General features: G+C 56.4%; 2 protein-coding genes across 6 annotated transcripts in view; both read left to right on the top strand.

Moving 5' to 3' along the window:
• The window catches only part of DGKZ (diacylglycerol kinase zeta), a 55693-nt gene extending 47841 nt beyond the window's left edge, over positions 1 to 7852 (top strand). For all 3 annotated transcript variants that reach the window (XM_027642194.1, XM_027642196.1, XM_027642193.1), the window contains 7 exons: positions 278 to 468; positions 1013 to 1044; positions 1813 to 1856; positions 2241 to 2361; positions 2887 to 2923; positions 3213 to 3312; positions 5659 to 7852. In XM_027642194.1, coding sequence (XP_027497995.1) covers positions 278 to 468; positions 1013 to 1044; positions 1813 to 1856; positions 2241 to 2361; positions 2887 to 2923; positions 3213 to 3312; positions 5659 to 5775 — 642 coding nt within the window. In that variant the 3' untranslated portion in view covers positions 5776 to 7852. The remainder of the gene's footprint in view (positions 1 to 277; positions 469 to 1012; positions 1045 to 1812; positions 1857 to 2240; positions 2362 to 2886; positions 2924 to 3212; positions 3313 to 5658) is intronic.
• Positions 7853 to 11068: 3216 nt separating this feature from the next.
• MDK (midkine) lies at positions 11069 to 15956 on the top strand. Of its 3 annotated transcripts, none has more exons than XM_027642206.1 (5): positions 11069 to 11296; positions 14125 to 14208; positions 14309 to 14470; positions 14552 to 14740; positions 15199 to 15956. In XM_027642206.1, exons 2-5 carry the CDS (start codon positions 14130 to 14132, stop codon positions 15222 to 15224), a joined length of 456 nt encoding a protein of 151 aa, XP_027498007.1. In that variant the 5' UTR covers positions 11069 to 11296; positions 14125 to 14129; the 3' UTR covers positions 15225 to 15956. The 3 variants fall into 3 exon arrangements, with proteins under 3 accessions (XP_027498007.1, XP_027498008.1, XP_027498009.1); XM_027642207.1 differs by having other exon boundaries at positions 11275 to 11296; positions 14129 to 14208; XM_027642208.1 differs by lacking the exon at positions 11069 to 11296 and having other exon boundaries at positions 14579 to 14740.
• The last annotated feature ends 76 nt before the right edge of the window (positions 15957 to 16032 follow it).

Here is a 16032-nt window from a genome sequence, read left to right on the forward strand (position 1 = left end):
TCAGGGAACTCACTGACTGGGGTCATCCTCACCAACATTAGATGCTTTCCCCAGTGATCTGGAGAAGAGGACATGGAGATGAGGTTTACAGCATTGATAAGTTGGCAAGGCGATAGGAAACCTGAAAAGGACAAGATGTGAAGGTTCCCAGGCACAGGACTCTTCAAGCCACCACTTTGCTGAGCAAGTGGGTGGGCTGCAAGGCACGGGATGTGAGGGGATGGGGCTATGCAGAAGGCAGTCTTTCTTCTGAGGAGGCCTGACTTGTGTCTTTCAGGAGCACCTGAATTATGTGACAGAGATCTCTCAGGACGAGCTCTATGTGTTGGACCCAGAGCTAGTGATCACCCAGACCGTGAGCACCTCTCCTGCCATGCCCGACCTCGTGGACTCATCTGCCACACCCCCTGGGCACCACTTCGCATTCCCCTCCTCTTCTTCCTCTCCACCCTCTTCTCCTGCCCCCAGGTGAGTCTGGAATGGGGTACCTCAGGAAGGATGGGCAGTGATGAGAGAAGCAGGGCTGGCTTCACAACATTGATCCCTGGGCCAGATTACAGAGTGGCTCCCGGGAAATGAGCAGGAATTCAGTGCTGAATTAAACCAATGGGTGAGATGCCATCCTGTCTTCCTTGTTCCTCTACCAGTGCTGCTATAAGCAGTGGAACATCACCGGGTGGCTGAGGCATGGGGTAAAGCTCCAGCACCTGGCCCATGGGGCAAAAGACATGGGTGTCTTTCCGTCCAGCTAAGGCCAACCTCAGGTATGGAAGAGCAATGGAGCTAGGAACAGCAGTAGAAATGGCAGTGGGGATGGGGAAGAACCCAGATCAGGGAAGAAGTAGATGGCATGGCCAAAGAGCAATCTCTTGGTCTGCTTCTCCTCCTGCCTGCTGAAGGAGTGCCACAGGCAGGTTTCTCCACAGCCATTCCTCTACCCACGTCGTGTATTCTGGGGGATCTACTGCCAGGACTGGCAGAGTTAGTTACACCTTTTCTTCTTCCCTTCCAGCGCTGAGCCTGAGCGCTGCCTCCCACACAGAGGTGAGTTGTGTCCCAGCCCCTGTCACACCCTCTCAGGTCGTGCTTTTTTGTTTTCCTGCCATGTTTTTTTTGGCCTGTTCTTTCCCTGGTGAGCAGGTAGGAGCCCTGCTGCCCATGTGCTAGTGGGAGCAGGGAGCCCTGTGGGCAGGTGACCCGAGAGGAGGGCAGGAGACACCTGACAGTGACTAGTGGAGCAGCCCAACCAGGCACCTTCCTGGCTCCACTGTGCAGGAAATGATGTGGCAAGGAGTTAATCTCCCACCTGCAGAGCTGAGCACTCTAGGCTTGGTTGGGAGGCTGTCTCCACTGGGCAACTGGGGAGGTGGGAACACTAGGACAGGGGCCTCACCAAGCTGAGCAAATGGACAGAGTTTCCCGAAGCTTGATCAGAGCCTGTAAGTGTGAGTGAGTCATTGGTGAGCAGTATCTTGGCCGCTGGCTGATGCCCAAGAGATCTACTCCCCACTTCCATCACAAGTTATCCTGCCCGTGGGCAGAGACTACTCCCCCTGCACATGCACCTCACAGGGGCTGAGGTCTCGCTGCACCCCCAGTTATGTGATCTCTCCTTCTTTCCCCTGACTTGTCCCTTACATTCCTGAAGGTGGAGGAGCCATGTCTGACCAAGGGATTAGCACCTGGAGGATCTTGTGCTGTACCCTTAGCAGTCTGCTCCACACCTCTGGTGCCCAACCCTTGTCTCCAGTATTAGGTAAATTTTTTTACAGCTTGACTTTTCTGACACTGATACATCTCCCTTCTTTGCAGATGATCTTCTAATAGAAGCTGCCAAGGGTGGCAACTTCAGCAAGGTAGGTGCTCCCACAGCCTGCTGTGATGAGCAGCCAGGGCTGGCTCTGGGCAGCCTCCCTGCAGCCTTCTCAGCTAGCATGCCCCTCAGGCTAAGGGAAGCCCTGCCAACCATGCAAACCCCAGTTGCCCTGGAGCAGCTCCTGTCAAGGGCCTTCCTTCAGGAGTGGTGACTGGAAAACAGGCAGGCTTCTGGCAAGAACCTGTGTTCCTTTCCTGGGGGACGCATAGGAAAGGGACTTGGCAGCACTGCTGAGCTGGACAAAGCTCCCTGCCAACCTCAAATATCCACACAACCTGTCAGGCACTTCAGGGGCACAGTGCCAGGGCTTGGGTCTTGGAGCTGGGAAAGGCAACTCATCCTGAGCAATCTGGGAATCTTGTAGTTCCAAGAGCTGCATCGAGCTGGAAGAGACCTGATGGTGCGAGACTCCTCAGGCCAGACTGTCCTCCACCATGCCGTCAAATCAGGGAGCAAGGACATCGTCAGATACATCATCGAGAACGGTGAGCTGGGGACAAGAGTGCCACCTTTAGCAAAGGAGCCTGGCAGCTAAAAAAGCCCAACCCTCTGCTCAGAGGGAGTGCTCCTAGTCTTAGATCCCTTCCCTCCGGGTTTGCTACATCACCCTTCTGTCATCTGTTTGCCAGTACTGGGGTGTCCCCACGGCTGTTGCTGCATCCTGGCAGGACCCATCATGTCTCTGAGAAACATTTCTCAGTGTCCTGCTTCTGCAGTCGGGGCAGCTGACCTGTTGTTTTTGGCAGCTCCCAATTTTTTCAGCTCCCACTGAAATACAGGCTGCTTTATTTAGATATTTCTCTATAATGAGTCCACAACCAACACTTCTTCCCTGGGATCAGCTGGGCTCAGATGCTGTTGCTGACTTGAGTGCTTTGGAGTTGGGACTTTGTCAGGCAGCATGAAAATAGCAGCCTCTATGGAACAATGCAGAATGTGACTAGGGAGTAGGTAGGTCTGTCTCTGCCCTGCGGCGGGTCTCACTCACCCTGCACTCTTTCTTTCCACAGCCCCTTCAGAAATCCTTGATGCCACAGAGGAGGAGAAGTAAGTTGCTGACCGACTTGTGTTACCTGTTGGCCAGACCCTCTGCGAGGTGACCGGTCATTTGGGCACTTCAGCTGCCTGTGCTCTAATTACCAGCCATGATTCCCAGTCCGTTTTGGACTGACTGCTCCTGTGTATCACCCCCTCTTCTGCCAGGGCTTCCTGGACAAGCACACAACCCACCATCAGCTTCTGCTGCTGCTGAATTGCTGTCTCTCGCTGCCACCCGCATGTGCTGCTTGTCCCCATTTGGGGGGACATCTCACATCTCCCGCTTTCTCCTCCCCAGCGGTGAAACCAGCTTGCACCAGGCTGCAGCCTTACGCCAGCGCACTATCTGCCACTACATCGTGGAGGCCGGGGCTTCGCTCATGAAGACAGACCTGCAGGTGACAGTGGAGGGGGTGGCAGTGGGGCTTTCTGGGGTGACCAGAGGGCTGGCAGGAGCAGGGCCAGCAGGAGAGCAGAGCAAGGGTGCTTTGGGTGGGTGTTTACCAGCCAGAAAGGACCTGACATGGAGCACACATGCTTGCCCAGCAGAGTCCAGCTACAGAGGGGTTAAATCCCTCTCCTCACTGCACTTCTCTCCCTGTTGTTTTATTAAATTAGAAGCGAGGGGCTGGAATGTCTCATCCCTGTCTCCCCCTTCCCACCCTCCGGGGTCAGAGCAAGGACATTCTCCCTGCAAGCTCCCTCCCAGCTGCAGGACTCCCCCCACTCTCCCCCACAGGCAGTCATGATGGGGGAGCTGGGAACTCCTCTCAGTGGGTGAAGCTGGCCCATGGGGAGCAGGAGCAGGCAGTGGCAGCACTTTCCCTTACATGCTGTGTTAATTGAGCTGTGCCTTGGCATCAGGGAATTGTGCCAGCCCTGGCAGAGATGCCGCAGAAGGGGGGGCTTGAGGCCATATTTTGATACAGGAGGTTCCTAGGGCTGGCATGCAGCAGAGAGAATGTGGTCAGATCTGTCTGGTGGAGACTTGTAGTGATGGGCTGTAAGAGAAGAGATGTAGAACAAGCCAAGAAGGTCCAATCTGGACAGGTCTGGGGCACAGGTTCAGAGCCCAGCTGAGGGGTGCAAACTTGCTGGAGCTGGTGGAGCTTGGAGGTCAAATTTAGACAATCACAGTTTGCCAGTTGCCAGGGAGATGCTGTACAGATAATCTCTGGCTCCCCATCTCTATTCCTTGGTCCTGTCTAAGGCTTAGGCTTTGCACAGCACCCAGAGTGGGGCTGGGCTGGATGGAGACTTGGCTGGCAGAGGCATGAGGAGAGAGCAGATCTGGGAGCACAGCTCCTCTCTGTCCCCAGCCCCCTCATTTGCCTGAAGGAGGGGAACAGCCCCCAGCCTGCCAGCACAAAAGGGAGCCTCACTCAGGCATGCTGCCTGCCCCAGGGAGTGGGCTTACACGTGCCTGTGCATGTCAGGGTTTGTAGCTGTCTGGGGACCCCTCTGCGCCGCTGCACTGACCTCGCATGGGCTCTGGGTCACAGCCTGCCTGCACAGGCAGGACCCACCTCGTTAGAAATCCCGGCGTGAGACCTGTAGCACAGGTTCAGAGTGGGCTGATCCACTCCCTGCAGTGGTGAGGGAGGCTGAGCCTTATTAGTTGGCATGCCTGAGCCCAGCCGGGCAGAGAGGCCCTGGCAGCTCTGGTTTCAGGCTGCAGGCAGTATTGCAGAGGGGCTTCTGCAGGGGGACAGGAAAGAAGCTCAATTCCTCCTCTGTTAAATGAGCAATTGCATTCGGGGACTGTGGGGAGGAGGTCCCTGAGGAGAGCTAGCACCCAAGCACAGAGTGCTCTCCGTCCCCCTGATGGTGTGGCTGCAGGACCATGGGGTGTGCCCAGTCTTGGGGCGCACATGCAAAAGAGGGGATTTCTCGGTGCATGACACCGCTGCAGCCATGGGTGGGCTTTTGTGGGCAGCCTTATCCGGGCCCAGTGGAGGTTCCACATGTCTGATCATTGTTCCTGATGGAGAAATGTGGCTGTGGGCTACTCTGGAGGACCAGGCACCCTGCTGCAGCTGCCTGTGGCCTGCTGGGCACAGGGGGATGAGTGGGGCAGGCCGGGTGTCCCTTCCAGCCTTGGTTTTCAATGGCAGTGGCAGAGTGCCAGGTTTCTGTGGCTTTTCTCAGTGGCACAGCAGAGCCTGGGCACTTGGTGAGGAGGAGCAAGGGGAGGGAGAGGAGATGGAGCTGGGAGCTGTTAACAGATTTGCTTTTTATGGAGTGCGGGAGTTCATTAGTGGACACAGTCCAGATGGCTGCAATAAGCTGGTGAAATGTGATCCTCCTCTGGGAGCAGGAGCGAGCAGGAGTGCTAGCCAGGCTGAGAGAGGGAAGGGGGGTTGGTATTCCTGGGCATTCCCCAGACATACCCCTCATTCCTCACCCTTTCCCTCCTGCCTCCCCAGCGTAGGGAGAGAGCAGGTCCTGGGGAATAGCCTTTGTCTCCTCTTGGGTGGCTGGTGATGGCCAGGGTCAGTCCCTGTCCTAGCCATGCCTGGAGCTGATGGCCCTTCAGGGGACAGTTTCCAGTCCTGCAGCAGTCAGGCTCCTCAGGACCACACTCTCATCCCATGGTGAGCACATGGGCATTTGGCTACCACCTGCCTTGGGGCTTGGCTGCAGGCTCTGCTGGACCCAGTTGCATGGAGGAATGAGGGCACCTTTGGGTGCCAAGGCAGTATTTAGGCAGTGTTTGGCACTGACTTCTTCCCTCCCCTATGCAGGGAGACACCCCAAAGCATCGTGCTGAGAAAGCCAATGACCCTGACTTAGCTGCCTACCTCGAGAACCGACAGCACTACCAGATGATCCAGCGGGAGGACCAGGAGACAGCTGTGTAGTGCTTGGCGTGCCTTAGCCCAAGCCAGCTTGGGCAGGACAAGAGGACAATGCCAACTGGCAGAGCTATGAGTCTGGCCCAACCCTCCCTCGATGTCAGCCTGGTCCTTGGAGATGGATACAGCAGAGTTCTGCCCCAGGCTGGGCTGGGACTCTGTTTATGAGGACAGGTGGGTATTTCGGACTTGAAGCCTGATTCTTTGTGCGTCCACTTCTTCACCTCTCATTCACCACATTCCCTGCCCTAGATGGGCTCTATCCCCTGGCCTTATTGAGGCAAGCCAGGCTGAAGCCCCCAGTCACTCTTGTGCACGGGAGTAATGCCAGTGCCCCCTCTGCAGGCTCCTGCCTATGATCCTTGTGGGATATCATTCCTCAGCCCCTCTCTCTGCTGGCAGTGCCCCTCTTTTAGGTGCTTGGCTAGGTTCAGGTCCTGTTCCTCCTCTCCTGTCTGGCACAGTTGCAGGAGGCACAGGTTCTGCAGGCAGACAGCAGAGGCCATGAGCCTCAGACTTTGCCACAAGGGAAGCAGCACAACTTACTGCCCCTGCCTCTTCTGGCTCAGGGTATGTATGGCACAGAGAAAGGCTACCAAGCTGTCCCACCATCCTTCCCTCCACAGGGCTGGGTGGGACAGCTTGCACACCCAGTGTCTGCTGGGCATCTCTCTGTGAGCCTACTGCAGCATGTAGCCATGGTGGAGAGCTGCACTTGACCCTGAGTAGTGCCTGTGGTGAAGCCTGTTATATTTCCCAAATGCTGACTTGGATTCAGCTGCCCTCCCTGCTTCAGTTTCCCCTTCAATGCTAGTCTGTGCATGGGGCTGGAGGAACAATGCTGGGGTCAGTGCTGCTCTCAGGGATTCCCCCCCATGCCCCTCAACCTGGCAACATGCATCTTCTGAGTCCAAGTCCTGCCATTCCCTAAACTGGACACAGGACTTCACAGGGAAAACTTCAGAGCTCACCCAGCCAAGGCACAAAGTCCCTGGGCAGGCCACCAGCTCACTGTCTCCAGTTTTAGCAGAACAAGGAACCTGGGAAGCATATGGGCTCCCAGCCCTGAGTCACGCCTGCAGGGGGGCCTGCCGTGGAGCATGAGGCACCACAACCCATCTCCCCTGCAGTGGACACTTGATGCAGAGGCATCAAGCCAGCCTTTCAGCAAGGCTTTTAGAGAACTGGCATTCTCTGAGACCAGGAGGTGCCAGCAGAGGAGGAAAACTGATAGCTCTGGGCCTGGCAAACCTGCTTGGCACTTTCAGGTGGGCAGTGAAGTGGGTTGCTGTTCACAGCTTGGATCCTGGGAGAGGATACTGCTGCTGCCATGTGGGGTCTGTACAGTCCCTCTGCACTTACACCCAGCTGCGCCCACTGGGTAGTGCCAGATGGCACCATTTGAGTCTCCTAATACCAATACCAAAACCAAAAAAAGGTAATTATACCACAGAGAACCAGAATACTCTTCAGGTTTTTTGGCCAGGGGCAGAGTTCCCTTTGAGGATGGGGGATACTGTAGTGGGGAACAGAGGCAGAGGGCAGTGCAAAGTGGCAGGGGCTAGTGGCACTGGCAGTTAATAACGTTAGCATCTTAATGCATTCAGAGTTGGGATGAAGGCCAGTGACAAACAAGGCACTGTCATCTTCTCAGAGGTCCACACTACTCCTCTCCCAGATGGGACCCCCAGCTTGGCCCAGAGGCATCTACAGCGCCAGCTTCTCCCTTTCTCCCTTATAGTTTTTGTACAGGTAGTTGAGAGACACACTGTCCCCCTCCCCCCCTGGCCCCTCCGTGCATGCGTGAGCTGAGTTGCTGTGCAATTCCAAGCCTGCTGTTATTTTGAAGACGGAGGGGGCTTTGGTTGCCCTGCTCACTGAGGGCAGGAGTTCTGTGCAATACCTGGGTCTGTGTTTCTTAGACGCTGTTGTAGGATTGTATTTTTGTAACTCCGTGAGGATGCTGGCTCCAGCAGGTCCAGGGCCTGGCACAAGCCTGTATTCCCATTGCTTTTCAACTTTGACTGTTTGGATGTTGTTGTTTCTTGCCATTGAAATAAAGAGATTGATGTTTTAGTTCCCATCTCCTGCTGCATCTGCAAGAATGCATAGGGTACTGCACCAGTGATGCCTTGCACAGCTCAAACAAGGTCATACCCCAAGGCCCCTGCCCCCATCCTAACCTGGGGGGTACTCTTGGGTGTTCACTGTGGGCCCAGGTCCTTGTCCACTTTCCTGCACAGCATCCCTCTGGAACTTTGCTGGATATGGGGTCTTTGTCCCTAGGGACCTTCTCCCCCATTCTGTGTCATACATCAATACTCAGTGTAACACAGAACAGGGAGAAAGCGCTCTGCCATCCCAAGTGATCCAGAAGGGCTTGGAACTGTGAGTTAGGAACTGGCAGCCTGCTATTGCTCCCTGGGGCAAAGACAGCAGCCCCAGCAGCTGCCCTGCCCTGTGCAGCCCACAGAAATCAGTGGGTGGTGGGTACTACAGTGGCATCCAGCCTCCGATTTAAAACCATTTGTTGGCCTTTTTTTGTGGTGAGCTGTCCCTAGCCATGCTGCTCTGTAGGAGATGAGCCTGCCAGGGGCTATTCCTATTGTTTTCCTGCTGGTCCTGTGTCCGGTGCTGAGCACTGAGGGCAGGGATTATCTCTGCTGCTCTGGTGGGAGGACTGCTCTCCAATTACAAAAGCAGAGGATTAGGGACACTTCTGCTTCCAGCCCCAGACTCGTAAGGATGACTGTGGCCAGTACCATCTCTCCTGCATAGTTTCCTTTGGAGAAGGGATGTAATCACTTTGGCTGGCAGCGCTGATGATGGAGCCAGAGATGGACATGGCAGATAATGAGGAGCTATACTGGTACCTTGAACTGGGATTCCCGAGGGCAGTTTGGCAGCATGCCTGGAGCTCCTGCTTCCCCCTCTCTGCTTGGAGAAGCAGCCTCCTTCCCCAGCTCCATTGCCCCTTCCACCCCTCTGCCTCTCTTTATGGTCTTCAACCTTTCAGCTTCTGCCCAGAGCTGACAGTGGGGATCTGTAGCAGGTATAAGGCACACCAAATTGTCCTGGCCTCCCCTGGGACCCAACCTACATGCAACTGGGAGGAGGGGGCCCAATCTGCTTCAGTGCCCAGACCCCAGCACTTGGCCCATGTCTCAACAGTGAGGATTGTCAGTAACCATGGCAATTAGTTTTCCATCTGACCCAGTGTCAGGTATATGGTGGGGAAGAGAAGCTGTAACATAATCACTGTGATGAGGGGTGTTAGGAAAGGGGCAGTGTAGCTTTCGGGCAGAGGGCCTCGGTATCACCCCTTTCTCCCTTTTAGTCAGGTGTTGGAGGTTTGGAGGTCTGTCTGCCCTCCTGTGGGATGGAAACACACCTGGGGATATATATACAGGGTGCAAGGGTGCAGGCTGGAGAAGGCCATGCAAGCAAGCTGGGATGACAGCAGTTGGCTCTGTTAATGATTACCTGCCACCCACCTCAACAAGAAAACGTCGTCCCTCTCCAATGTGCAGGAGTGCTGCACCGTGCACTATCAGTTTCCCAAGGAGCAGGCTTTGACCAAAGATGGAATATTCAAAGCAGAGCTGACATGCCATGAATTAGCTTGTGTCATTTTTAGAGGTAAAAAGCTTGAGCAATTGCGGGGAAATGCACCTGGTTTGGTCACCCTGCCTCTTTTTCTTCCCTCAGCATGAGGCCCCTTTCTGCAAACACAGCCTGCTGCTTGTTTGAGCAGGGGAAAGAGCCATTTCCCCCACGTCCCTCAGAAAGGGCCCAAAGGGATCAAGCACAGGCACTGCTGAGACTGATGTGCACCAATGCATCCCTGCTCTCCTGCATGGCTAGCATGTGTCTCCTGGTCTCCAGCCCAAGAAGGCAACAGGAGGGAATTGGGAATGGCTGGAAATGGAAGGAGTGAAAGTTTGCACAGGATTTCACCATACCTTATGCTGCTCTGCCCTGAGGACGCCAGCAAGATCTCCAGCTCCTGGCCAGACACAGCTGAAGAAAAGCAGCATTGCCTACTCCACACCTAGTTCTTTAAGGTTTCTACCAGGCCCTGGTTTGCTCATCACAGTCCCATAACTCAGACTTGCAAACGTGATGCACACCTAGGTCCTTCCCCATCTTTTTTACAGTGAAGCTTTTCTTGGCAGCTTTCTTCAGCTTTAGTTTGAAGGCCCAGCAATTGGGGGAGGCTGTTGGCCTTGCTACCTGCCCAGCTGTCAGGATCCATTTCTGCATCCTGGACTCAAACGTACAGCCTAGCATGTCCAGACCCCTCACCACCCAGAGCAGTACCTGTTGCTGTGTATGCAGCAGGCAGGGGAGATTCCATGTTCCCACATTTGCCAGCCTCCTCAAAACCTATGCAGATGTTCAGGAAGCTGCTGGCAGAGTGTGAGTTAAATGCACTGATCTCTCGAGAAGAGAGCTGGTTTCAAAGCAGCTCATAAAAACCGGCCCCTCCTGCCCTGCAACCCCACCTGTGCCGGTCCTGCTTTCAGCAACCTTCTTCCAGAATAAGGATGGCTCCATTCCCCACCACAGCCCGATTCTTCTGGCATGACACTCACCTTTCTGACTGCTAACTCCAGAGGAGAATTGGCTTGGCCCCTGCCTCAGCTCACCTCCTAAGAAAAGGGGGCAGATGTGGGGAAGGGAGCAGTCATGTCTGCAAGGTCCTTTTCATCCCCCACCAGCAGTCTGATACTGCAACTTGGTCCAAGGAGAAGGGCTGCAGCATGGCTGAGCTGGGGACCTGCAGGCAGGTCACAAGGGGTGGTCTGGAGAGATGCTTGGGCCAGCATGTTAGTGATGTGCTGCTTTGGGTACTGAGCAACTACCTCCCCCCCCCAGTGCCCTCCCACGAGGGGCAGAGCAAGCAGGGAGAGACCATGAAAGGTCGGTCCATCGATGCCAGTGGCCTTGATGGGGAAAGAGGCATCTACGGAGCTGACAGAAACACGGTGTGGTTCCCTTCACTCCATCGAGGCCCCAGGACCACCTTCCAGCGTGTCTCAGAGCGGCAGCCCCCAGAAGAGACCCTGACCGGCTGTTCAGCTGTGCACCCCTTCGGCCACTCAGTGATACTGGGGTGCGTATTAAGCTGAACTCTCACAGCTTCCCTGGTACCGCGCAGTGGCTGCGAGTGGGAGAGCACTGCGTTAAGGTGAGATCGGGCAGGGGGCAGGGGCCGTGCCCCGCGGGACCTGACGCCCCCGGGCCCAGCACACCCCCCAGACCAGCGAGCCACCGCCTGCCCGCGTTCCCCCCTCCCCGCCGGCCGAGGGGCCAGCCTGCCCCCTCCGCCGCCCTGCCTTTCTGCCTGCCGGGGGGGCTAAGGGGGCAGAGGAGGAGCTTGAGAAAAGTTTTGGGCTAAAAACCCACCTTTTTGCTGCCAGCCGAGCCCGACGTCAGGGGCCGCTGTGCGCTGCGCAGGGATCCGCACGCGGCCGCCACACAAAGGCAGCAGCTCCGCACCGCGCTGCTCCGCTCCGCACCGCAGGTGAGTGTGGTCCCCCACCCCCAGCACTCGGGGTCTGGCCCCCACCCCAAGCCCCCGTGGACGGCGGCACTGCCCGCCCGACGCCGCGGAGATGGGCGACTCCGGCGAGGCGAGAGGCGACTTCCTCCTCACCTCCCCAGCGAGGCGGCAGTAATCCAGGCTGAGGGTTCCCCGCAGGGGGAAGGGGCTTTGCCTTGGTGGGGGACATGGCCCTGCCTGGTGAGGAGCTGCAGAAACGGGCGATTGGGGCAGGGGTGCCGGGGGCGGCGTACCCTGGGGTGCGGGATCGCCTGCGAGAGCTGGGAAAGAGCCCGGAGATGCAGAAGGATGGAGTTTAGGAGGGACTCAGGGCACCTGGAGAGCAGACGGGTTGAGGCAGTGGCCTGGTGTCTTAGCCCCAGTCCCCTTGGGAAGCACCCCACTGTCTCTCGGGGAGAGCTCAGTTGGTGGGAGATGCACCGACTGGAGCCTGGGGAGCTGCCCCGGAGCGGGGCTCGGCCACCGCCAGCCTCTCCGGGGACCGAGGGGAAAGGGCTCTGCTGGGGCCACGCACAGTATCTACTCTAGTGTGGGAGCAAAGAGCAGAGGTGCTCCCCTCTCTGCCCCTAGTGCACGGGCAGAACATTTTCTCCCTGGAGCACCTTCTCCTCCTGCGAGCTGAAGGTGAGGCCGCCTGCTGGAAAACCCCAGAGCCCCCCCGGTTCTGCTCCCCTCAGCACCTACAGCAGAACCTCCTGATCACGCTAAGGCCTTGGCTCATGAGGAGAAGCTCAGTCTCCCCTTTCCTGGCAGCAGGGAGCTTGATGCTTTCTGTGTGCTTGGCACTCCAGGCCACAGGCTCCCAGAGTGCTGGGATTCCCAAGTGCTGGGCTCCCAGAGCAGCTCAGCCTGCGGACGCAGGACCACAGTCCCATGCCCACCTCTGCCAGAGCCATCTGCAATTTGAGCCCAGCCAAGAGGTCCCACTGCTGAAAGAGGGACTGCAAGGGGTCTTGCAAGCCCAGCAGCTGCTATGCTACCTGGAGTGCATCGGGGCAGTAGTGAGGGGAGAGGAGCTGAGGAGGGGGTGTGGCCTGCATTAGGAGAAGCCAGTGGCACTACCTGACCCTGCGTAGTGTTCAGAAGGGATCAGGAAAACCAATTTGGAAAACTGCACTCGCTTTCCCTTGTGAATGCATTAGGATGAGCCATGACTGAAGATCTCAGCAGACTTTTGCCTGGAAGATGTGATGTGCCAGGCAGAGCCTGGAAGCAGATCCAGTGGCTGTAGCTGGTCTGCCCTCAGAGTGCCCTTTCTCACATCCCTCTGCACACATGGGCAGGGCCCCACAGCACCCAGAGGGAGCAGACGGTGTCCATGCCTGGAAAGGAGGCAGGGGTGAGCATGGCAGCTAGGGCTATCTGCCCTGGGGGCTTAAAGGCCTTGTCTGAAGGGCCAGAGCAGAAGGCACTGGGCTAGGAAGTAGGTGCAAGGAGCACAGGGAAATGCTCTGCAGCCAAGTATGGAAGAAGTTTACAGAGAACCTGAAACCAGAGAGATGCTGTGAATATGTGCAGATGTCAGAGGTGCTGCCCTATAAGAGCTGCTGCAGAAAGCAGGACAGCTGTGCCTGTAACTCAGCTCAGCTCATCTATAACCAGCCCATCTGGGCTGAGCTCTTGTCCTCTTTGAAGGCAGGTGGGTGGGAACAGAGCTGAGCCAAGCTGTGCTCGGCAGGCAGGATGGCTCTCAGCCCGGCTGGGTGAGGGGGAAGGCAGATCTCACCCTTGTGACTGTGCCCTCAGCCAGCCAGTCTGTGTAATTCCCTGTGACAGTTCAATGCAGAGCGAAGCCGGCAGCTTGGCAGCGGATGCATGAAAGGTGAGTGCACTGGAGCCTGAATAATGTGGGATGCTGCTCTCTCTGGCACACTGCCCGGGGAGCCTCGGGGCAGGGAGCAAACACTGACCCCAGGTTCTTCCCTGCATTGATGTCCTCTTGGGCCTGCAGTTCACCCTGTCCTCTACAGCCCAGTCCTGCCAAGCACATCAAGCCCATTGTAGAGCCAGGGCAGGTGTGATTTATTTTCTGGCTGGCTGCTGCCTCACAGATATGGGTGGCATCCTAAAGGACTTTGGTGGAGCAGGGAAGGGGATGCCAGCTCTGCACATATGCACAAGCTGGGACGCCAGTGTTGCCAGCAGCATCCCACAGAGTCTCATGGTGGCAGCTGGAGAGGAACTGTTCCAAGGCCACCAGGGCAGGGGGTTGGGGGCAGGGTCCCAGGAGTCAAACCCTTAAGTGTGTGCACCCTTGTCTCCAACATGCTCCCAAGTGCATGCACACCTGTGCACCCCCCTGCATGCATAGGTGGCACCAGCAGTGGGCTCAGCACTCCCACTCCATCCCTCCAACAAGCTCCCACACTGCTTTTTTTGGTGTTTAATCCATTGGTTTAACTCTCAGACCCTGCCTGGCAGCAAGTTTGTTTTTCCCAGGCTTTTTTCTTTTCCCCCTGGCATCCTCTGGAACTGGAGAAAGGTGTTATGGGAGCTGTGCCCCCTGGCCCTGGACAGCCTGCTGGGTGCTCACAGCCCTCTAGCTCTCTGATGGGAGGCACTTACTGAGCTACACAATCAACCTTCCTGTTGCAATTAATGCACATATTCTAACAAGTGGCAATGAGCAGGGCACAGGGGTGTACACACACATGTAGAGGGGTGTGTGTGCAATGGAGGCAGCTGCTGTCTTACCCCCACACAGGCTGCCCACAGCCCACTGTGCCCTCTGCTCAACACCACATTGCACCCCAACCTCCCACCCACCTCACCCTCTCCCTCCTTCCCAGGCAGGATGCAGGTTCGGGGCCTCCTCCTTCTCCTGGTACTGATCCTGCTGGCTGCCACCACCGAGGCTGGCAAAACCAAGAAAGGTGAGGGGACAGCCCGGGGCAGGGAGCCAGTCGGGTGGGGGCAGCCTGGAGCGTGCTCTTCTGTCCTTGCAGAGAGCACCCACTCCTCTTTTCCTCACAGAGAAGGCAAAGAAGGATGGCTCCAAGTGTGAGGATTGGCGCTGGGGACCTTGTGTTCCCAACAGTAAGGACTGTGGCCTGGGCTACCGTGAGGGAACTTGCAAAGATGAGAGCAAGAAGCTCAAGTGCAAGATCCCCTGCAACTGGAAGAAGAAATTTGGAGGTGGGTACGTGGAGGTAGGGTGGCTGGGGACCATGCTGGGGTGGGTGATGGTGGCTGGTGCCCACATCAGGTCCTAAATAGCTCTGATGCCTGTCCCCTCTCATCCAGCTGACTGCAAGTACAAGTTTGAGAGCTGGGGAGGGTGTAGTGCTCAGACAGGCTTGAAGACTCGCTCAGGCATCCTGAAGAAAGCCCTGTACAATGCCCAGTGTGAGGAGATCGTCTCTGTGACCAAGCCCTGCTCTTCCAAGATCAAGTCAAAGTCCAAAGGTCGGTTCTTACTACTCCTGTCCCTAGAAGGGTCCTGCTGGGACCCTAGGCAAGGGTTTTTCACAGGTATCTTGGCCCATTGGAGTTGAGCTTTGCTGGTGGTGCGGGGGATTACATAGGTTGTTCTTTCCTTTGCAGCTGCACATGTGACAACCCCGAAGTGCAGCTGCTGGCTGGGTGGGATGCAAGTGCTGCTAGGAAAAACCCTGGTCCCCCCGCAAGTCACTGCCAGTTTCGGTGGGATGGGGATCCCCTGCTCTCCTCCCTGGGAGTGGTGAAAAACATGGTTTTACATGGTGGGTGGCCTCCTGCCAGGATGTAGCCGCTGTGCTGTGCCATGCTGACTGTACTGTGCCATGCTGACTGTGCTGGCTACATTTCTACCACAGCTGTGCCTGGGGGACCGGTGACTTCCAGCAGATACACTAACTCTTGTCTCCTGTGCTTCTCGAATGCAGCAAAGAAGGGCAAGGGGAAGGACTAGAACAGGAAGCCATCATCTTCATCGGGCCCTAAACATTGTGCCTACAGGACTGGATGCCCAGCTGCAGCTGGCCCATGCTACAGTCTTCCTTCTCCTCTCCTTCCTCCTTTCCATAACCTCCTGTTTCACTGAAATGCCTTGTTTTAATCATTAGTGTTGTAGAGAGCAAACCCATCCACCCACCACCCTGCAGGAGAGGCTGCTTCCGTCCTTGCTACCCCACTGCCACTGCCAATGCCTCTCACTCATCTCCTCTCGGCTCGTGTTGGGGTTCGCTGGGATGTGCCCAGAGAGCTGGGATGGGAACACACCTTTTTCCACCCTCCAGCACAAATGAGTTGCCTTTAGCACATCCTTTGGCAAGTCCAGGAGCCTTATTGTTCCTCCACCAGCTACCGGTGACAGAGGGAAGGGGTGGGTGTTGAATGCCAGAGTAACTCCATTACTCCTGCCCCTTACTCACTTGAGGACTGCTCTCAGCTCGGGAGGCTTATTCTAGCATCCCTTTGGCTCAGGGCACCTGCAGCTGAGGTAAACACAACCATCACCCCCAGGAACCACTGTGTCTCCTCTCTTCTATCCCTTCTAACCATGTGTGTTCACACTGGGGCTGCAGCCCCTCTGCCTTTGCCACACCAACACTGGTGCTGGGTGGGAGCTCTCACTCCTTTTGGAAATGGGGTTTGTTTTCTTTTCCAATAAAAATCTTTTTTTAAAAAGTATCAGAACCAACCTGTTGACCCCATGAAGTGATGCTGTGCTGGAAACCCCAGAAAACCCCAGCTTTGCTGGCCACACCAGGACCACC

This window comes from Corapipo altera, unplaced genomic scaffold, assembly GCF_003945725.1.
Source record: "Corapipo altera isolate COAL_440 unplaced genomic scaffold, ASM394572v1 23b, whole genome shotgun sequence".
In the NCBI taxonomy this organism is placed as follows: domain Eukaryota; kingdom Metazoa; phylum Chordata; class Aves; order Passeriformes; family Pipridae; genus Corapipo; species Corapipo altera.